At 37.6% G+C, this 24,459-nt stretch overlaps 1 protein-coding gene across 1 annotated transcript in view; it reads left to right on the top strand.

Annotated features, from left to right (window-relative positions):
- The window catches only part of LOC134529894 (polypeptide N-acetylgalactosaminyltransferase 1-like), an 85,872-nt gene extending 75,882 nt beyond the window's left edge, over positions 1-9,990 (top strand). Inside the window, exon 11 of the mRNA XM_063364452.1 lies at positions 9,799-9,990. Coding sequence (XP_063220522.1) covers positions 9,799-9,933 — 135 coding nt within the window. The 3' untranslated portion in view covers positions 9,934-9,990. The remainder of the gene's footprint in view (positions 1-9,798) is intronic.
- The last annotated feature ends 14,469 nt before the right edge of the window (positions 9,991-24,459 follow it).

Genomic DNA, 24,459 nt, shown 5'->3' with positions numbered 1-24,459 from the left:
GACAAAATTCGAGAGTTGTTACCCGCCGATCACCAAAAAAGCCTGCTTGTAATGTGCGAAACACGGTGGGTCAACAAGCATGAAGCTGTCATGAGATTCAAAGAAATTTATCCAGCGATTGTCAATGCTCTCGAAGAACTCCAATCTAGCCATAATAAGGAAACATCACAACAAGCCGTCCAAATGCTTAACACACTTCGATCTTCGAATTTTGTGATGTCCTTAGTGATTCTTGAGAAAGTCATGAGCTATACATTGTCGTTATCCAAACAGCTGCAAACAGCTAACACCGACCTGATTACAGCATTCAGCCATGTGGATGATGTTATTAATACCTTGCAACTTCTGAGGAATAAAGTTGATGACGAGTATCCTCATATTTTTGAAGAAGCAAAGGTTTTGCTCGAAGAAAATGGCGGTATACTGCAGATGCCACGCATAGTCGGAAGGCAGTTGAACCGCTCAAACATTCCTGCGTCTGATACATGCTCGCATTACAAAATAAATTTCTTCATCCCATTCCTTGACCATACCATTCAACAATTGAACGAAAGGTTTACGAAGCACCGTAAAGTAGTGACTGCACTTTCTGGTATCTTGCCATCAAATTTCGCAGCCAGTTCTGAAATTGAAGAGGCAGTTTGTATGTACTCTTCAGTGCTTCCCGAAAGAAGTACATCTGTAGTCAAAGCAGAACTAGATGTGTGGAAAGCAGTGATGACAAACACCTCCCCTACTCCAAAATCTGCTTTGGAATGCCTAGATAAGTGCGATCAAAAACTATATCCAAATGTTTACACATTGCTACAAATTTTGGCTACCATACCTGTTTCCACTGCTACCCCAGAAAGGACGTTTTCAAGCCTAAGGAGACTGAAAAACTACTTACGCAACACAACCAGTGAAAACAGACTGAACGGTTTGGCTCTTATGAATATACACTATGGGGCAGAAATAGATGCGGATGAAGTAGTGGACATATTCAAAATGAAAAACAGAAGAATAATTCTATAAGTGTAATTGTGTATGCAGTATGCACTTTCTATTCACGTGTATATTAATGTTGCATTGTTTTGTCATTTTATTTTGTAAACCCCCCCCAAAACTGAAATCTGGCTACGCCCATGAATCAGGCCACAGTTTACCCCACGTCGAGTTCAAGCACTTTTTAGTGACCTCAGTCCATGCTTCTCCAATATTCTTGATAGCATGCAAAATGTTGTAGCCAAGCCAGTACTCCTTGATTGTAGGCTTATCCTCACCATCTGTACCTTCAAGCAGCTGTTGGAATGTACGCCGCAAATAATAGGCCTTGAACGATGCGATGACGCCTTGGTCTAGTGGTTGCAAGATAGCTGTGGTGTTTGGAGGAAGAAAAACCACTTTCAAATTTTCATGCATTTTTACTACCTCGGGTGGGTGACTAGGTGAGTTGTCGATCAGAAGGAGAATTTTAAAGTCAAGGTTCTCCTTGGAACAGTACTCTTTCCATGCAGGGATGGCATACAAGTTAAGCCATTCCCTGAACAGGGGGCCAGTTATCCAGGCCTTATTATTTGCTCTTAAAATCACTGGCAGGTACTCCTTTGAGTAACCTTTCATTGCTCGTGGGTTGGCTGACTTGGTTATCAGCAGTGGTTTCATTTTACAGTCGCCAGCTGCATTTGCCGCCAACAATACTGTCACACGATCCTTTGCAGCCTTGAAACCAGGCGCAGTCCTCTCTTGTTTAGCGATGTAGGTTCTCGCCGGCATTCTTTTCCAGAAAAGTCCCGTTTCATCTGCATTGAAAACTTGTTTCGGCATGTAGCCACCTTCTTCAATGATCTTCTCAAGTTTCGGGATGAATTCCTTTGCGGCGTCAGTGTCGGAACTTGCTGCCTCGCCTGTCAGTTTTATATTATGGAAACTGTACCTGGCTTTAAATAGCTGAAACCACCCGCGGCTGGCATTAAACACTTCCTCTTTAATAGTTGAAGTACCTTCAAAATTTTTCATTTCCTCATTGTACAATGATAGAGCTTTGTTTGAATAAGCCTTAAATTTACGGAGCAATTGTGCTGGTTCTGTGTTTCAATCCATACGGCAAGCATCTTCTCCATTTTCTCCATAGCGCTATTACGTGTATAACTCGTCTTTGTAGCACTGACAGATGACATGTTCAGTAAACTACTCTTAATTTTGTCCGCGTTTGATCGAATTGTACGAACTGTGGTAGGTGGCAGACCTAACACTTTACTAATCTCAACAGCCCTCTCGCCCGAATCGAAACGTCTCAAAACTTCCATTTTCGTGGCTAATGAAACATGTGCTCTGTTCTTATTTTTTGAAATTACGTTTGAAGATAAATTTAGACATTTGGAAGACATCTTATGAAGAAAAAATCATAAATTGCAGTGAGCTGATACTGTAGGCCTACTACAAACGCATTTAATCACGATAAAGTTAACAACGGCACGTTTAAAACTCCGGCCAACTCAATGATATCATAGCGACTGAAGTGCCAAGGAGTTGGACGAAAAGGGGTAGGAGAAAATGCTGTGTCGTTGCGGGAAGTAGATAACACTTCTACGTGCGAGATATGTGGGTGGCCGAGCGGGCGGACTGTTAGTATTGCATCACCGCGCGGAGAGCAGCGGAGAGCAGGAAGCGTCCCTCATGATGTATGATAAGATAAGGCGGTGAACGTGTAGCTTACGCTACATAGCATAAATTAACTACCGAAGGAAACAAAGAATTATAAACGAATTATATACGGTGTTTTGGTTAAAATAAAGATTTATGGTCATTGTAAACGACGTTATTGTGAATCGGCGACAACTTAAATTGAAACATGAGTACTCAAACATTAGCGATGTTAATCCGAAACGACGTAAATCGGTACGACGTAAATAGAGGACTTACTGTACCTGCCTCTTTCTAACACATCCCACACCAAGTCCATTGTTCTAGAACATTAGGTAACAGCAATCATAATACAAATTACTTGACAAAATTAAACTTATTTAGAAAAACCTGAAAAAGTAGGCCAAAACAGGCAAAAATTCAGTACGACTTATTTGTGAACAATTACATAAAAAAATAGTAATGATTTAAAATGTCTGTTAAAATACAAAGTACATTCTTAAAACACACCACAAGTGCAAATATTAACCCTAAAATACATAAAAAAAGGTAAAATATTCTTAACAAGACTTTTTAAGAATTGTTTACATGCATGAAAGCAGTTTAAAAGAAAAATATTTAGTTAGGAGGGCAGGGGTCTTGCAACATTACAATTTATTCCCCAGCATCCATATTTTTATTCATTTATTTGTATCAAGCACGCAATTTAATTAGGCAACCTATTTGCGATACGTCAATGAGTATATTATCTATCATTTATTTCTTATTACTAATAAATTACAGATGAGGGTATAAATTTCTTATACCGGATCTTAGACTAATAGTCTATAGTTCAACATTTTAGGAGCACTTAAGGTACATACAGGAGGTTTTCAATTGCCTTAAGGGGCCCGCCTACATGCAGTGCAAAGTGAGCTGCAGAGGTTCAACAATTAATTGTGTTTATCGAAACTATTTGACATGCGATTACCGATATAAAAGAGATTAAGCAGCGTGTCCTTTTAAACGACAATGCATCACAATTCTCGGGACGGAAGTGGAAGGAATTATGTGGATAATGGCGGGTTACACCGCATACCACGCCGGTATACCACCCCCAAGCCAACCCCACTGAAAGACATAATCAAGATATTAAGACGCAGCTGAGGCTCAGACTGGCGGAAGATCACACACAGTGGGATACTCACATTCCAGACATCACCTACTGCCTACGACGCCGCATCAACACAGTCACCGGCGAATCCCCAGCTTCCCTCGTTCAGGGGCGAAATCTCCCCCTACCCGGCCAATACAGAGTGCAGGACGGGCAAAGAGAAGACTCGGAGAACACCCCGATAGCGCGCACGCGTGGCATCGCGAGGCTACATGACGAAGCCCGCCGCAGACAAGAGAATTACCAGGCAGTGTGTTGACACTCCTGTCACGACACGACCGCCACCGGCATTGACGCCCGGCATGATGGTCTACGCATGCCTGCACACGCTCTCGGATGGAAGCCGGAACTTTTGCGCGGGACTCGCGCCCAGGTGGACCGAACCTGTTCCTGTGGTACGAGTGCTAGGACCCACTGCGGTCATAATCAAGTTATCGAGTGGGCGTACTGCGAAATATCATCGGGACGATGTGCGAGTCGCACACGAGTATGAAGCGGAACAAGACAGCGATGCGGGAAGTGAACCAGCGACCCCGACAAACACAGCGGATCAGCGACATGCAGGCCCAGAAGCGTCCACCTCCACAGGCAGTCAGGGACCATATTTCCGGGGATTCCCGGAGAGGGGGACGCAGTCACCGATCACCGCTCCGCGCGCAACCGAATCTGTTAGGCGGTTATTCGCGGAGTCGGAGGCAGAAGACACGCCCTTCCATGGGTTCCCGGAGGACACATCATCACCTTTAGTCTGGACACCGGACGATGAGGACGAACGGTCCAGAACGCCCGACCATGACAAGATGCTATGGCCTCTCTACTACTCCATAGAGGACTCAGACTTCAGAGTAACGGTAGAGAAACCCGCCGAACCTGAAACGAACATGCCAGGAGAAGGGCTGCCAGAGCCAACTTCCGGGCACAACTTACGCCCCCGTCGGGCCCCACAGGACCCGAGCTGTTGTACGGTACGAAGGACACGAGCCACGAGCAGCGCCAGAAAGCAGAAGTAAACAGTGTCACACCCACCCAGCTGCCAGCGCGAGCTGTTGTCACATCGACCTACTTTAGGGGGGGGGGGGGGCAATTTACCCCCGGGCTGCACCTTTCTGAGCCCGATGTGCCACCACCTCTCCCCTTACACACTGTGAGCCCCCTCCTTCCACCACCACCCTCTGCGACCGCCCGCCGAAGTGTGTGTGTGCGTGCATGCGTGTGTGTGTCGGCCTGCGTGCGCCAATGTGACGTCAGTGCTCCGCTCCCGAGAGTTGCCGAGCGAGGATGAACGGGCAGTGAGTCACGAGCGCTGCGAGAGGAAGGAGCTTCGCGCACCTGTCATCGTTCTCGGAGGTTGTCAGTGCTAAAGGGGGAAATGGGCCTCGCCACACACAGGCAACGTCACGGCCCTGAGAATAGAGTAGCCGGGTTCACATGCCCATTATACATGTGGTGGTCCCCCATTGTGGTAGCAGTCCAATGACCTTGTGAACGAGCGAGAGACTTCTACTCTTCAGCGCTGAAGTTTCTCATTATTTATATTTCATGTACTGTGCCTTTTTTTGTTTGTATCATCGGCTTCGCTCCCACTGAGAGAGACTGTGACTGTCATCGATAAGTAATTTTTCAGGACATGGACTGTTTTGGGTGGGGGAATTTTTAGCGATTTTTGTGATTCAAGATGTTGGGTACACACCAATCTCCGTCTCTTCCTTTCCCTCCTTGACAACATCACTTTTTTTTTGTTTTTGACATTTTCACCCTCCTCTAGGGTCATCGCACATGTGCAGCCATTGTTTCTTTATGTCTTAATAGGCTTGCGCCTTACTTCTGTCATTTTTGACTCAGCCTTCTACTTCAAATGCTCGCTTTAGCAATAGGGTCATTTGTTCCGCTATCAGCATGTTTGCATATTCCTCAACATTGTCAAAAATACAGTATAGTACTATACTGCTCTCTAGAACAGAACTACAGAACTTTTGCAAAAAAAAAAAAATTTAATTTATGTACTAAACTGTTTTTGCACTGCTTAATGCAAATTCAGATTTTTACCTTGAAAGCTTTTCACAAATATTTTATCACTTTTTTTTAAATCAACGTTCATTATATCTATAACTGTAAATATTTTTTCTTGATGTACGGGAATATCCCAATTCTGGTTTGGTGGATCATATGGCTTTTTTTTTTTTTTTGGTAACATTAAAATATTTTTGGAAGCAATTACTGCCCCTAAATCTAAGTATATTCATCCATGCGAATAAAATTGAACCATTTACAGCACTTTCAACAAACTTTAGACTCTGCATTTTAAATATATAAGTAATTAAAGTTATTTCACTACTGTCTCGCGAAACAATAGTGGAAAAAATCGCGTTGACAATTGAAAACCACAATTCTTGACGTTTAAAATTAAGACAAACTATTATTAAGTTAATTGTATAGGTTTTTTCACGTGTATAAGTAGTATGGAAAATTTAACAATCATCTTTGACCATGGACTGCAACAGACAGAAGGTCACTTTTGTACCATGGACATCAAAGGAAGAGAGTGCAATAATTGCAACGATGTAAAAATCTATGGGTACTCAATGCAACTTAGTGGCAGTTCTCTCCATGCATTTATATTTGACAAATGAGTCATTACAACTAAAAAAAAATCAGCTTGCTCGTATAATGGTTCCAGTTTATAAAATAAATTTTCAGTTAATGTGTTTGTTAAATTGCGGAACTAAGTTACAGTTTGCGTTGCCATCGTTAATATCCAGAAATGTGAATAAGTTTATAGATGCATATATGAACTGATTTTGTCACTATTTTGCAAATAAAGCTGTTTCATAAAATATTTTGCATTTAAAGGAAAATGGATTGGATTTCGTATTATTTGTGGTTTGTGATATTTTTCTACCCCTAATCATAACTTAATAAATCAGTCAGTTTCTTTTAGCACACTGAATTCAGTCAACATGAAGCCGCAATGTTTTGCCACCGCCTCATCTGTGGGTGTAGTTGTGGGGTGTTGTTCAAGGTAACGAAGTGCAAGCGTTACTGTTATTACCCACACTGTGGACAATAATTGCAAAATGGAAAAAATTAAAAGAGTATTTACTTATTTTATTCCGCGCTAAACATGCCGACCCAAATACCGCCCACGATCCAAGTGCCGGGCCAATTAAAAAAAATAGCAAAGAATCCAAAAGCAGAGAAAAACTTGAACGAACTACGTTCATGCAAGACGCAAGTAGGGCAGTGCTAAAAAGCCAAATAAAATACAGATTAACGTAAATATATTTTATATGCCTTTAATTTTGTTACACATTTATAAATGACTATATCAGTTTGCTGGATATAACGAAATACTTCTTACACAAACTTATATTACTTATTAAAATATTATGTATAAAATAAATATTTAATCAAGAAAATATATACATAAAAAATACCATTAAAATACGTCTCTAAATATTATTGGCCATTATAAACTTTTTCACTGCGTAGTGGAACCAAAAGAGAATCATACAAAAAAATTATATAAAGTTTATAAAATTCATCAAAATGGGAGGCAAAGCTTAAGTTCCTAATAATCATCACGCAAACTTCATTAGCAGGAACCACGACGATGTTCATAGAAACACTATCTGCAGTACACGGACACACGCCATGGAGGAGTTAGATGGTCGCAGCAGTGTGTAGAACTGGGCTCAGCAATTTTCTGAAACGCTTTTCACAATAAACATGTTAAATAAACAAGTCCAAAGAAATTCATACAGTGAGGCTTTCGCAAAAAAATACGTGATTAATACTGACAAATCACAAACCTTTATAGTTTCGTAAAAATTTTACTTTTTTTCAGTCTTTGTTTGACTAGGGCTGTCTAAAAATATCTAGCAAGTCATTATCAGCGTAAAAATTACATGAACTAACCAAGTACTAAAAATTACGTAATTGTCAGTACGATTCGTAAACATGGCAAAGTTAAGTTCACGCACTTAACACCAGCTTGTAAAAGTTGCTGCCACCATCGGATAATACTGGTAAAGGGCGTTGCGGGTGTTCTCATACCTTGTGATGCATTGTTGGGGCCTTCAATGTGCTGCCCAGTACTGTCATGCCCCGGTCAGCGCCGGTCAGCGCCGGTCAGCACGTGTGCCTTGTAGTAGGCACAGCTGGTTTCTCCTATTCAACTCTAGTCCACTCGCTTCGGCGCTCGTGCTCCCAAGCAAACTTAACTTATACTAAAATAAAACAGCTGAAGCCCTAAAATTAAGCTTACAATGACACAAAATTATTATTTAATGAATTTAAATAAAAGTATGGAAAACAAATAAGTTAACGAAAGAATTAAAAGGGGAACTAAGCTTTTACAGTTCTAAGGCAAAAACTAAATTGTATACAAAATCGCCTCCATGTTGCCACTGGGCTCCTCTTCTCTGGGGTAATGCGGGTTTACTGCTTCTTCGCACCCCGGTGCTTCGTGTAACAAGGACGTTATAAGCTTCATTAGTTTCTTTCCTAGTTTCAGTGATGTGCAGGGTTGGCCATATTTTCCTTCAAGCTTTCTCTAAGCCTGCTGTGTCACTCCACTCCATGATTCAGCAGCCCAATGTTAACCTTATTATATTGTGAACCAATGAAAGTTTGCTTCGTTCATCTTCTATGAGGGTCCTGATAAATTGTTTTCTCTGCATAAGCTTCAATGCTGGCAAGACACCTTGGTCTATTGGTTGAAGTAATGATGTTACATTTTGTGGTAAGAACAGGACCTTGATTACGTCACGTGTTAGTTCACTCACATCTGGATGGGATGAGGCATTGTCTAGAAGGAAAATTGCATAGATGCTAAATTGTTTTCTTAATTTTTCTTTTTTTTTTTTTTTTTAGTTTTTGTACTGGAAGATTGTATATTTAACATGTTTGAATACTCGAGGCTTAGCAGATCTGCTTCTTAACATAAACATATTATGGTTCCTTGCTGTGTTATTGCAACCCATCAAAGTCACAAGTTGCCTGCTTATTTTGAAGCCTAGAACTCAGGTTTCTTTTTTTGTAGTCAATTCCTTGAAATTTTGGTCTTTCTCATCAGCATTATATATTTTCTGCGGTGAATAATTTCCTTGTGAAATCAAATTAGCAAACTTTGTTTGTTACTCATTAACTGCAGTGTGATCTGCCTATTATTGCTTCCCTGTAATTGTCAGCTGACAGATTCCATGCTATTCTTCCACCGTGCTAGCCACCCTCTGCTTTCAGTGAACATGTCATCGCCTTTCATCAGTTCATTGAAATGTATGGCCTCTGTGTGCATAAGATTTTTTCTGGAGAAGATGCACAGAACTGTTAAATCTTGACACTGTAATTTTCCAGTCAGAGTGACCTTACCAATACCAGTCTCAACAGACAACTTCATTGCACTTTTCACCGTTATCAAAATGTTTTAAAACTTCTAATTTATTTTTTAGTTTGCAAGTTGTATGTTTACATTTGCTGACCATTTTTACTGTATGAAACAACAAACAGGAACACTTACGTAATTAAATCTGGGTATATATATTAAAACTAGGAATTAACTTGCGAACTAACACAATACATTGACAGCGCTCAACTGGCCGGCAACAAAAACAACAGATGGCAGTTGCAGGAAGTATCATCCAAGCTGCGATCATTGGCCTAGAGCTGCACCCGCAGGCACTAGTACGGTACACTCGTTTTCACATTACAATCAACATGTTTTGTGATTTCATGCTTGTAAAAGTTTAATGTGTAATGGGATAACTTAATGCGTATAGATATGTACTTTACTATGCGCTGTTCTATTACTTCATTTATTCTGCTAATCTAAAAAATGGTAATTGGATCAGGTCTTGGTGCCAATTAGTTTGGATTAGCAGGACTCCACTGTATTTTTTTATATATGTACAAGCAAGGTGTTATGTGCTTTTTTAGCTTTTGAGTTTTTTATAGACTTGAAAATCATATCAAATGAATGTTTTATTTTACATTGTTATGTATTTAAAATTATTTTATTTCAGAGTGGCGAGATAGTGGCCAAGTACAGTGGATTGTGCTTGGATTCCTCTGATCTACAACCTGGGGACGACATCACAGCTTCAGTGTGTGACGGCAGGCGATCACAATTATGGATATGGGACAACTATATCAAATAATGCCTTTTACATGCTTGCATGGTAAATGTGGAAATAAAATAAAGTATATATTTTTAATCTGTAGTATTTTTTAGTTTATTATTTGTGTGCATTTAATAAGTAGTTAAGGTTTAAAGAAAAGTATATAATTATCATATATACTGTTGTCCTACAGTCTCTGCCATTCGAAATGGTTTCTTTAGGGGCAGCAACTGACCTTGATGTGCCCGCGGGTCAGTTCGCAGGGCGAGCAGAGACTCGTTTCAGGGCGTGGCTGCAGCAGACGGCAGGAGTGTGGTGATGGAGGAATGTGCGACGCACACACGCTGGTATAGTTCGGGTTGCGTCCTCCACGCCGCGAGCGCTGATGACCAAGTGGTGAGCATCGCCAGCGGCGGCCGGTGACTCCCTCCAGAGAGGAGGAGTCGAGGTGGCATAACGGGCCACGCGATTGGGCGAGGTCAATACGTATGACTGCACACCTCGCCCTTTTAACAAAACAAAATATAAATATTGTTATGAATGGGGATATTACATTAAAAGAATCCATTCCTAGTTAAACTTATTTGAAATATCTTAAAATAATATACACTGTCTATAGATTTTTGACCACATATACTGTCTGCAACAAACTCTTGACAGGTAAAAATTTATGATGCAGGGTATTATCACCTGAACATTTTTAGGAAATGCAAATTTGATGCAGATTACAGGATGGCTTCTGACACACACTACAATTCGGTAGAACTAAAAACTGAAAACGTCCAAGGGAAAGAAAACTCAAGAGGAGGAACACAGAAGGGTCACATCAAATTTAGTTACAACACACACAACACTAGTTGAGTGTAAGGGGGAATTGTAAAATGCAGAAGCGAAATAACAAGTCAGAGAATCTGGTTGCTGATTAATTTAATAGAGAATATTTATGGAGACCAGATGATTCACAGGTATCTTTTGGTTGTCATGTGAGTAATACAGAACATGGTTAAAATATAAAAAAAAAAATTAAAAAATCTGTAACACTTACATTCTGATAAAACTGTTAAACAAAAGCCTAAAAAAGTTAAAAGAAAGCTTTTAAAAAACGGCTGGCTGGGATTGCATAATATTAGGTTTTACTAATAACACATTTTATAGTAATTTAAATGTATATATTTGTTAAATGCTTGATCCAAAAATAATAATTAAAGAATAAGTATGTGTGTATACACATCCTGTATATACACATAATATACATCCTCCAGAGTAGTTAACTGTCCGACCGACATCGCGGTAGCAGACTTAAGTCAGAGGGTGTGACAGATGACAATACAAACATACTGTGAAAGTTGTATGGGAACAAAAAATCATAAATTCCAAATGAGATATAAAAATGAAAACATAAACCCACAGAAAAAAAGCCTAAATTACTTTGTGACAAACAGATAAACACATACGGTATTTTGTAGTTGTAATTTCGTTTATGAAACGGCAATGTGTAACCTTGGGGCTGCCATATGTATCGGATGGCAAGGGAACCTTTATATATTTAACTATTAAATGAATTTTTTTCAATATGAGCAGTATTTTAATATAATTACTGGTCTAAAATCAGGCCTTCGCGCTCTTTTGTTGCGAAGAAAGCACCGGTGGATAGGCATACTAGAAAATAACTTGTGATCGCTGTGTGGGTATTTCTCTTCTGTTATTAGTAAATTATTCGTGTTCGTCAGTAGTGTGTAAATGGCGGTCCGGGCCCAGGTGCCAGGCGGTGGTGCCTGGTGCCGAGCCACATCTCTATTGTGACGTCACGGTGGCCATATTGGATGAGCATAACGGGACACAGCGTAATGGGACACAGCATAACAGGAAACAGCATAACGGGACAAGTAGATCACGGCGACCATCTTGGATGACCGTGACCTTGACCTTTGCCCTTGACCCAGGCAGACATATTGGATCCGCCATATTGGATCCGCCATATTGGATCCGCCATATTGGATCCGCCATATTAGATCCGACATCTTTAAATCGAGCACCCCACTCATTATGATGAAATTTTCTCGTCTGCGGCCATATTGATTTTTTTTCTGTTCCACTGGAGGCCACCATCTTGGATACAGTTGACTTTGTTTCTGCTGTTTGTTCCTAGAGAGCGCCAGCTTCGCTCTTAATTTTTTCTGTTCCACTGGAAGCCGCCATCTTGGATACAGTCGTCTTTGTTTCTGTTGTTTGTTCCCAGATAGCGCCAGCATCGCTCTTGATTTTTTTCTGTTCTGCTGGAGGCCGCCATCTTGGATACCGTCGACTTTGTTTCTGTTGTTTGTTCCTAGAGAGCGCCAGCGTCGCTCTGTCACATCACATAAGGTTGATGTTCCATTACCTTCCATAGCTATTATTGTCCTTATTGACATATTAAATTTAATTTTTTATGCAAAATACATTGTAAGCGCTGTGATTCGAACCATCGCAGCTCTGATCTTTAGGTTGGAAAACATACGCCTTTAACCGCACGGCCATCGACACATTTACCAGACTGAGAATTAAATAAGGTATATATAAAAATAACATGCATATTCGGACTAGTATTTTTTTAATTTTAAGTAATAATAGCACTACCTGTTCGAGACAGAACCACCATCATGTATTGTAGCCTCTCATGTTAAACACTCGAGGGGAACAAGGAGTAGGAATGGAACAGAGTGTGGTGAAATGTCATCTAAAGGTATTACAACTCCATGGTAACAACACATTTATTATCGCTTATACATGAAATTATTCATTACAACTTCATTAATGACAAAAAAGTAGGGATGGGACGAATCCACATTTTGGTCGAATCCGAATCCTTGTTCGAATCCTCAGTGTTTGTCATCGAATCTCGAATCCCAGACCCACACTAAACTTCACCACATGTTATTAAAAAAAATCACACATTTATTTTAAAAAAATACATAGGCCTATGTATTAAAAAAAATCACATGCGTATTTATAAAATTATAAAATAAGTGCATAGTGTATACACCTGATATAAAATAGAGACAAATAACCTCAAAAACCACACACGTAAGTTTGCATCTGTGTAATTCTCTGTTAAATTAATCCTTCCTATGTTTTCAATAAAATACGTTTGTATAACAGACACCATTAAAAAAAAGTTACGTTTTTTTCTGCAATGTTATATTATTGAAGGTTGGAAATGATAGAGTAGTTATGCTAATTGACAAAATGCAGCGTAGTTTATCTTATGTTTGTGCCATTTCTGTTACCTTTATAATATAGTTTAGGTATACAATTTTCTAGAGCTGGACGAACCTCAGTTCTCTGGTTTCGAACCGAGCCTCATACAGAAATAATTGTTTTGAATTAAAATGAACCGATGACCAGCATTTTGGTCTTTAACTGAGTGGTGAGAAAGAAAGGTTCTCCAGCCATATGTAAAATTAAAACATTATATAGCTTAGCTTATATATATACCAACTTTTAATTCATGAAGAAGTTCCAGCATTTTGGTCTTTAACTGAGTGGTGAGAAAGAAAGATTCTCCAGCCATATGTAAAATTAAAACATTACCTATATAGCTTAGCTTATATATATACCAACTTTTAATTCGTGAAGAAGTTACATCTAAATTTCAAAAAGACTATATTCCTTTTTAAGTGTACACTAACCTTCATTTAAAAAAAATATATTATAAAGATGACGAACATTCAGCATAAGGCCACATAACATAATTTTGTGGTAGACATAACCTAACATTTTTAATAAGTAAAACTTTTTAATAGGACATCAAAAAAAGGGCGAATGTGAATTAAGTTACCTATCTACATTACAAAACCCGCTGACTGCAGTTGCTGTTTTCTTGGAAGAATGCTGCTCGTTAGAAGAAACTTTAGACGTTTTTTTTGGGTGGTTCTGGGTCATCCGGGTCGTCATTATCTTTTCTCCATTTGGAAAACTTAAACGACGTAAGCCTGCTCATCGCAAATCACCTCAAGAACAATAATATTGTAAACGTAACGTAAAAAGTGTGGTTATAGAAATTTGCGTTGGAAAAAAGAAAACACGAGAAATAATAATGGCTGCCGCGACTACGCTAGTCAACTTAGTACCGTACTGTAAAATTTACTGGACCAGTACTTTTAATACACAAGATTAAATTAATATTTTCATTACCTGACTGTTATAACCAAAAAGGTCAAAGAAAATAAATACATCCCAGTAATTTAAAATACGTAATTTACGTAATCATTTCCTACCGCATTTGTCTTGTGTTAACTTGATCACGTTAGTTTTGCCGAGATACGAGAGTTCTCGTACGTGCGCATTATTTTAACGTATGGGGTACGCAATGTTTGGTGATTTTACAACACTTCTCGTATACGCACTATAGTTAAAGGTATAATATACAATACCTTTGGCATTTGTACGATAGTTTATATTACTTAGTACGACAAATGCATACAAAATTCTCTAAAGTAATCAAAAAACAAAGCGCGCCCATATGAAAAGATGCTATGCGAGTTATGCGACGATTAATAATTTTTATTTTATTTTGTCTGCGCTTGAAACTGTTGAGGCGACGATTATGCGATAAAAGTCGGAATATTACAAGTAATAGAATTTTGTTGAGCTGTTTTGTGAATGGTCTCAAATGGGGGTTAGAAAATTAGAAAAACGTAATTTTTTTTAAACGAACGTTCGGTTTTTCGAATATATTTTAAGAGGTTTCGAACCGAACCGAACGTAAGGGTTCGGTTCGGTTCGAAATTTTCAAACTTCGCCCAGCACTACAATTATCAATTACTACCTAAAACTCTTAAAAACCCATCTCGAATCCCACCTCGGATCCTACGAATCCTCGAATCCATAGGATTCGGTATATTCGACGAATCCAAGATTCGAAAATCCCATCCCTACAAAAAAGTAAACAGTTGATATTTGTGGCGTGGCTCTGATCCAAAAGTCTGTGAACAGAAACGTTTAAGAATTATTGCAACGTGAAACACGTGAATGCAGCTTAACAAATTCACTTCACAATTGCCCGTGCTCTCATACTTGGCACCGCGCTTGGCGCTGGGTACACCGTCAAAACAAAAGCTAAGTTACAAGCAATTAACATACATAAATTTCCAGAGTGCAAATGAAAATATATAACAAGACCCCTCGACTTATGGAATATTACGTGACACACCTCTGTCAATGCGCAAGTTAGCAAACATCAGCATAATCATTAATATCATTTAACTAAAATACTATTTATACACAACGTGACTAATACATAAAGGACCACTATACATGTTTTCACCAGGGTACGCCGACCTCTAATTATTAATACAACAGGTCGTCGACTTCGATTACTCTTGTCGACACGTATTTCTGAGGGCAAGTTCTTATTCGTCGATGCAGGGGTTACCATTGACTATCTCCCCAAACTTTCGTAGCGGGAGAAATGCTCGTCGGTGTGGGGACTGGCATTATTCTTCACGTGTCGCTGCCGGGATTCGCACCTAAGTGTTGTGTGTCCAGTCAGATGTAAAGTCTTTCATCGGGACTCACAAGCTCACACCGCCGTCTCCAAGCATTGCCTCCGTCACCACTGCCCCTCTTTTCACTCGGTCTATAAGTGTCTACGACGAAACAGTACTTTACCAAGTGGTAGCTTCTTCCAACGGGCAGCGTGATGGCAGACCGGCGAGACGTGTTGACAGTGTAGCTGCCTTCGGCAGGGAAGGCCAGCAGGGCCTTCGGCTGGTGTTGCTGGTGGTCGCGACGAGTCTCCTCCTTCAGCGGAAAATGGGACCCCTTTTATACTCTGTGAACTGCTAGTATTGAACATGGCAGATTGTTCTCGGTCGGGCCTACCGGAACCGCCGCCTTCGGCGATGTCCGGTTGGCAGCCTGCCAAAACTAGCCTTCCCGAGCGGCTCCGAACGTCATGCGCGCAGCGCGCGAATACTTGGCTTGTGCTGGTTGCATCGGCGCGCAGTTAGGCGCCGCGCGACATATCTTGATGTGCGTATGCGGAGCACATGCAACAGTATTAAGACGTAACTGTTGCAATTATCGTTACGGTCGACATCTTGAAAATCTGTAATTTTTATGTTAGAAAATCGGGAAAAATTTTAAAAATCATTAAAAAAATTATTTAATCGAATTGATTAATAAAAATTTAATAAAATATAACTTAAAAACCACTGTTGCACTTGTCATTATGGTCGCCATCTTGGATTATATAAATTTTGCATGTTTCGATACGTCCCGCCATCTTGGTTGAGTTCGATGCCATCCTTACACTTTACCTCACGACCGCCATATTGGATCCTATTAATGTTGCAATTTCCATTACGCCCGCCATCTTGAAAATCTTTATTTATTATCTGATTTTAATGAAAAAAAATTTAAAATTCATCAAAAAATTAACTTATTAGAATTCTGATTGATTATATTGTTTCCCGTCCTTGGTTCGAAACCGTTAAGAGCAAACAGCCGATCCTTCCTCCACAGAAGCCACCTACAGACTGACCTACCACCAATACCAAGGTATATATCGTCAGATGGTATGACGTCATGTCTTCGTCTGCTAGTGTGTGCCGGCGACATGTTAGTATAATTTTCTGTTCACCATACCTTTAACCTCGACTGTTGGCATTAAACTTTGACATTGACCTTGACCTTGAACTTTGACCTTGGACCTTGAACTTTGACCTTGACATTTGACCATGACCTTGATCTTTGACTTTGACCTTGACGACCATCATGGATCCGACATTTTATGATCAGTAGGGCTGGGCGATTCCACAGATTTCATTTCGATTCGATTCCGATTTGAATTACTGTAAAAATATTGAAATTTAAATTTCGATTTGGTTCGATGTAATGGGTCAATCATCATTGCTACAGAACTATCACACTTGCATTTTCCATTAATGTCACCGTCAATATGCATGATACTGCAGTCGAGGAATACATGTAAAGACAAAGAACACAATTACCACATATGTAGCTATCAAACTTACGTCCTTAAAATTCATAAACAAAATACACAGTACCGGATCCCCGAATCAAAAAAAAGAAGTGGTTATCACAGATACAGTGCAATGACTGCTGTTATATGCACAGCTTCGATGGAAGAGTCGGACGTTTTTCACGTCCAAGCCGCGGTACTAAAGTGTGCCACCATTAACACTTAAGTTGCAGGCACTCAATTCGGAAGCCATTTTGTGGGAAGTGTCGCATGCACGTCGGTATAGTATCTATGAAGCTTATGTACTTAGAGCTTATTTATTTACTGCTTTCGGTGATTGAGGTTATAATCACATCCCAGAAATGAAAACGTATTTTACGATTGGTTCGAGGACTTTCCAATTGCATAATTAATGTGTATGTCGGCCGTTTGTAGTAAAGAGAATTTTTCCTATTTTAAACAAAATGAGTTTTGTTATTTACAGGATGAGATGTAAAAATTGCATTATGTATCATGATTGTTTGGCAGTATCAAAGTTCGTAGTACTGACGCCATCCCCACTACCTCCATTGATTTTTACGTGATTTTTATATGGTTCGTGATCTCAGGGTAGGTTCGGCCTTGTGGCTAGAGGTAGGGGTTAACGCAGTAGGGCCCCCCGAGCTGTTATGGCCACTCGGGACGCCTGAAGAAGAAAACAAAATTACTGATTGATGCCTGACGAATTTATTACGGCACAGCCCTATACATAGTGCTGCCCGTCCTGGCCGTAACGGTTGTCCCGAATTGAATAGTTACACGCGCAGCCACTTTCTCAGTGGCGGCTCACGATTTTACTACGCGTGAAGGACCTACTCATGCACATGATGTGGCGGTTACAGAATAAACCCTAACATGACATATTACACCCTGACGAATAAAACACTTCACTATTACACTTTACGTATTACACTGGGCTAGTGACACGTAGGCCCGTAACACCGGTGACTCTACCTGACTCTTAGACTTGTCCCAGATACTGACTCGTTAATAAGTTTGGTGGCATGTGTCACCTACTGGCTGCCCCGTGCGGGCTGAAACTATGTAGCCGGTCGGCTAGGTTGTTGTGTGAAGCGCTGACGTAACTTCTTGTAGACTCCCCACAGTACTTTTACGTATTATGCTGAACACTCGTCTTGGAGCACTGATTAATTTAAGTGAAATACCACATGGTAAATTGAGGCCGACCACGGAACTGTACGAAAAGGATTGAGAAAGATTACGACTATTGAAACTACATGTCGGTGAAAACAAAAGTTGCTGGTTCCGTGTTGCGCGGAGTTGCCGGCCTCTCTGAGCTCCTGAAGGACACTGCCGCTCTCGCAGCACGCGACCTCCCTCCCCCGCCAGCCCTCCCGCGGAAACGTGTTATTTTCGATGGAAACTGAACCGGCCAGGTTCGGGACCAGGCGCACAGTGAAACATAATTTTTGAGAGGACTGAAATATTAAATGATGAAAATAATGTCTAATAAAAACCTGTGGAAAATATACATAGTTACATTTGTTGTAGTTCGGCGGAGGGATATGCCACACCCGGCCGGATCCTTCCGCCGACGTAGCACTTGTTGCCTGTCGTTCGCCTCATTGCACGTTCTACACTTTGGTGCGCGCACGAGCGCGTTCGGTGCACACGCCTTTGCGAGACGTTGCTGAGGCATAGCGGTCTATGCGACATAGAGGAGCATTGGCGGTCGGCGTCAGTACATACGAAGAACGTCGTTAAATGGAATATTTGTTGAGGTTCTACGTACATACATAGTTATATTCCACACCTTTATATGCAAAATAAACTGAATGTTGGGAAATTGTCACCATGCAAATGACCTAGACCTAGCCGAAATTCAAATTTTTTCGTATCTTAATTTAAAAGAAAGATACGATTTCAATTATTTATGGAATCAAATTGAAACCGTAATTTTTGATTAATCGCCCAGCCCTAGTTATGTATAAGTTCTATACTATTAAAATCTACATATTCATAAATTCAGTATCATTGGTGTCTTGGATTAGTAGTTATTATTGGATTATTAATTTCATCTGTTAAATATAAAATATAATAGACAAAGTGATGGAGTCGCGATGAAGAATAATGTTATTGCGGGAATTACAGTTCAGATTAATCATGATAGATCGAAGAATGATATATTTATATTGCAGTCAGTTAATAGTATAGTACTTGGTAATAATAGAATGGCTGTAATTACTACTGATAAAATAAGGGAATTTGTTAAAGAGGTATTCCTGGTGATTTAACTTAAATTGTTGTAGAAATGAAATTTACTGCCCCAAGAATTGACGAAATACCTGCTATTTGTAGTGAAAAATTGTAAGATCTAAAGATTATTATCTATGTCCTGTTAATGATGCCAAAGTTAGATATAATGTTCAACCTGTTCCTCTACGTGTATCAATTATTCTACTTATAATTAGTAGTGTTAGTGATTGTGTTAGTAGTCAAAATCTTATATTATTTATACGTGCAAGTACAATATCAGGTGATTTAATTATAATAGGTAAGTCAGTTACAAAAACTGGCAATTATGAAAGGTATAACTAAAAAAACTATTACAAAAGTGTGGGCTGTTACAATAGTTATAAAATTGATCTTTTCCATTAATAAATATATCCTGGGCTTCCTAATTCTTTATGAATTAATACACTTATTGATAGTCCAATTTTACCTAATATGAAGTATAAAGTTCCGATATTTTTTTGTGGTTGGTAGAAAATAATCATTGTGTGGCTGAATTTAGGCAACGAGTTGTAAATTTTTTATGAGTGGAGTAACTTATTTATTATAGTCTTATATTCATTATTGCAAATTTAATGGTGTATTAAAAATTACTAAGGCTTAAATATTAACTTAATTTACAATTTTGAGAGTTATTAGTTTATTTAACTTATATCCTTATTATAATTTGTGTAATTAATGAAAGTCTGTTTTTATTTTATGATTTTATTTAGTTTATTGAGAAGTACTGTTCAGGCCCTGCTTCAGTAATCTTCACATGGGTATCGGAATGACACCTGAAAGCACATAGATCACTGAGCCATTCTTTAGCTACCACTTGAAATAGACCCTTTGGGCACAAGGCACTAGACAGGGTGACTTTGGAAAATATAAGGACAAAACATAAGGTCTACTATCCAGACTGTTGCATACTTTGACACTAGGAGATCACCATCAACAGCAAGAAAACTGGGTTCATACTCCAAATGACATGTGTTAGTTTACCACCTAAAGAAAGAAAGAAAGAAAGAAAGAAAGAAAGAAAGAAAGAAAGAAAGAAAAACTCTGCCGAAAGGAATTTAGATGAACAATAGGTACAGTATCTTAATTTTGACCAAGTTTTATTTATACACATGACACCTACAAATGGGCAAGTAGAATTACCTTTGAACATCTGAGACACTAATAGCCAACTTATATCCATCATTATTAAGAACAATACAACATTCGTAACTTATCTTGTTACTGATCTGGTGTAACTAAAATAAAACTAATTTTGTGAGAATGACACTGATCAAATATCTCCATCGTATTTAAATCATGTTTTTGTTTAGCTAAATGAGCTGCTAACATTAATTGAAATTGAAAAGAATGACATTTCTTGAAAAATGCTTCAAAAACTTAATAACCACAGACTCTTTCAAATCCTTAAGTGCTCTCCATAATAGCATTAAAGGTTAGCAAACACACTACTTTTAGCATGAAGTTAACACACTACTACGAAATTGAAAATTTTTTGCCCATGAGAGGAAACTACAACAATTGTGGGAATAAGTTAAAATTTTTATTTTTGAGTTTCGAAATATGAAAGAAAAAGTAAGCTTATAGACAAAAAAAATTTATTCTGAAGAAACTGGTGTAATAAAAAGTATAAAAACATATAGTCATCACTTTAAATTCTGGAATGTATTGTATATGTTTGGGTTGTTGCTATAGTTATACACATTTTGAGCTGAAATGTTAAAAATGGTAACATATTAGTACTTACAGTTTATGGTAATGTTGCTTCAAACTGACTGTTGTTGATTATCACACGCTTTATATTAGCTTCACCTGTATGTTTGTTTGTTTGTATGTTTGTTTGTATGTTTGTAACCAACTCCTTTGGGTGCGATTTTGACCCACTTTAAAAGGCCAGATTTCATTCAAACTTTGTAGATTTATCGAGGACCGATGACAATACACTAATTTGATAAGATTATTCCATTATTAAATTTGCAAAATAAGATTTATGACAATTTATATAATTTCACAAGAAAAGAGTTCGCACATGACCGAAATGGTTTTCTTTACAATGTGCGAACTCTTTTCTTTCAGTTTATCTTTGGCGCGATATAAAAAAAGCCTACTAAATATTGTGACATTTAATTAAATGAAAAGTGAGAGTGGGTTATGATTATTGTGAACAATATACTTTCTTGAAGAGAATATTATCTATATTTGTAAAAATATGAAAAAAAAAAAAAAAAAAAAAAAACCTGAAATAAGGGCTTTAAATGTTGTTTCTTTCGTTAAATAGAGAAACACAATTACGTCTTTTTTTCATTTTACCAATTAACCACGAGTGAAACATTATTATAAAACAACATTTTATGCAAATATTTCACGAAACATGGAAAAATTGAAGTTTTTATTTTGCTGTGAAACCAACAGCAGATGGGAAATCAAACACCATATGCATAACCTCAATAGCTATACCTGATGGGCAGATTTTTGAAATTCCACTCGAACACGAACCTGCAAATCTACACCAAGCAGTTACAAATACTCCAAACTATGCCAAGGTCAGTAACTCTTTAAATAAAGGACATCAAACACGGAAAATATGGATAAGTTTGACAGATGATATATCAAAAACATATTTGGATAGAGAGCAAAACTTACAGTTTAAGGATTTTTACCTGGAAGGAATTGAGGAAATAATTTTTAAAATAAGCTTAAAACAATAATTAATGAAAAATACTAGTATTATTGTGGAAAAAGCGTGGGGCGCTTTGTATCATATTTATTGTATATCGAGCGCCCGATGGTAGAGCAGCCGACATGTCATCGGAAGACTCTGGGTTCGAATCCCAGTCCGGTCTATCCGAATTTTTCTCACATATTGTATACACTCATTGAGCAGGTCCTTTCCTCATCCTTTATCAATCCTTATCCTTCCCAAAATTCCTGTTACGTAAATGTAGAACGCTTCACGTAATAATTAATCCGTAACTCCCATCCTTTCCTGCTTCACAGCATTAATTTCGTACAGTACGTAAGACTGGTCGATATCACTTGTTCGTCAATAACCTTATACCTGTATATATTGATAACGTTAAAATTTTTGAATGGCTTCTAAAATCAAGATTTGACTATCAATACAGCTGTACACATTAATAATTTGTAAAATAAATGCAGTTACTTATAGTTATCACAGAATTAATAGTAGATTAGAACAAATAACAGTTTAAAAAAATTAAAAAAAACACTTTTATAAATAAACAAAACAAAAAGTAAAAAATAAATAACAGTTTAATAAACTAAAAAAACACGCTTTTATAGAAAACTGAACTAAAAAATAGAAAATTTATTTTAATAAATTTAATTTAAAAATAGTGTAAAATAAAAATATATATTTTATTTAAAAAAAGCGTGGGGTGCTTTTTAAGATATTATCAAAATGATAATCCTCTACTCATATCTGTCAGTAAAATAATAACTATTGACACCATGCACCGCACGGTTTTTTTAAATAAAATAATATTTTTTATATCACACTATTTTTAAATTAAATTTATTAAAATTTATTTTCTATTTTCTAGTTGGATTTTCTATAAAAGCGTGTTTTTTTAGTTTTTTAAACTGTTATTTATTTTTAATATCATAATTATAGGGACTATTAGACATTTTAGGTGATTTTCCATAAATATTATTTTCAACTAGTGCTTTAGGTTAACTATTAACCATATAACTATATCTGATGCACAGATGTAAAATTAGGCAATGCATAATGTTTTTTTAAGTATCAAAGCTGATGTGTTAGACATATTCATTAGGGATTTTTTCTTTTCGAAATGTGAACTGAAATGTAATTTAAGGTCAAACTTGTGTTTAGCAAAAAAATTTACATTCTGTTCTTCACTGATGAATTTGTCAGTTTGTAAATTTTGCGGGTTACATGTTGAGGTAAACTATGTATCATATGCTAGAAATATGTTTCTTTCACAACACATTTTTTCAAAAGTTTATTTTGAATTTCTTGAGTGAATGACATTTGTTATATTTTTGAGTACAGTTGTAGCGTGTCTGAAAATCACCTTTCATGTTTGAATTAAAGTGAGATAGGTTCTATTTTTTGTAATATTCAGTATATACATTCATATTACAAAATAAATTTGGATAAATTATGAGTATTTTTGAAATTTAAACAATTCTTACATTTTGCAGCATTAAATCTTATAAGCAAAGAATAATTTTGTAAAATTTAATTTTAGTACTGTCGCATGATTTTATGAAAGGAGGGGGGGGGAAATTTTTTTATTCAAAGTAAACATTTTCTATTTGTAGAAAGTGATTTTCGTTGCAGTATGGAAGATTTTTGTTAACATAAGCATGACTATGTGCAAAACCTTTGATAGCCTAAAATTTATTTCGAAAATAAAAATGGAGATATTTTGTGTTTTGTGATTTGAAAACCTGAGCTACCTCGTTGATTTATGGAGACATAAATATTTGAAAAAATGTAAATGTGTGACTGTATGTGGAAAACCTTTCATCGCCTAAATGTTATTTCGAAAATAAAAACATAGGATTTATTTTTGTGATTTGTGATTGGAAAACACGAGCTACCTTGTTGATTTATGGTAAGTGCATGATTCGCATCTAGAAATGTTAGTATGTACTTGAAAAAGTGTATGTCAAACTACTCATACATTTACAGCTTCTATCCTCTTTACTGAAACATCAAAGTTATTAATTACCATTAATATAGAATACACAAACTCTCAGGATATGCTGCCCGAAAAAAAAAAAAAATTCAGTTCTCAAAAATACATACTCATTACATTTCTGCTTATGCTCCTTGCACCACCAGATTGTACAATCTGAAATAAACATTATTAGTCAACACTCCTCAAAAAAATTAAACTCGCTGACTGTTGATGTATACATAGATGGTCTTCGGAAATGTGGATGTTTTCATGTTGGGTGTCTTCTTCTTGCCTACGTCTCCGTTTTAGCTGGTGGTGTCTGAAACAATAAACAGCAAATATTAACTCTGTTACCATTTTTTTTCTGAAAGAAAAAAATAATAAGAAAAAAATAATAGTACACCCTAACCAATTATCACCTCAAACCTGTGAATTTTATTCTCACACATTAAAACAAAATACCAACTTTCTCGTCATAACAAAAATTAAACATCAACTAAAAAACTACAGTCTAACCTACAAAAATAACCTTTTTAAATCTTCCTTTAGGCCTACGTTTTCTTTACTTTTATCCTCAGAAATTAATGAAAATACCTTAACACAAAACTTGTATGTTGTCTACTCGCATTTACCTTGACC

The sequence above is a fragment of the Bacillus rossius genome, chromosome 2 (assembly GCF_032445375.1).
Source record: "Bacillus rossius redtenbacheri isolate Brsri chromosome 2, Brsri_v3, whole genome shotgun sequence".
Taxonomy (NCBI): domain Eukaryota; kingdom Metazoa; phylum Arthropoda; class Insecta; order Phasmatodea; family Bacillidae; genus Bacillus; species Bacillus rossius.
This window is presented reverse-complemented; position numbering and strand designations above follow the sequence as displayed.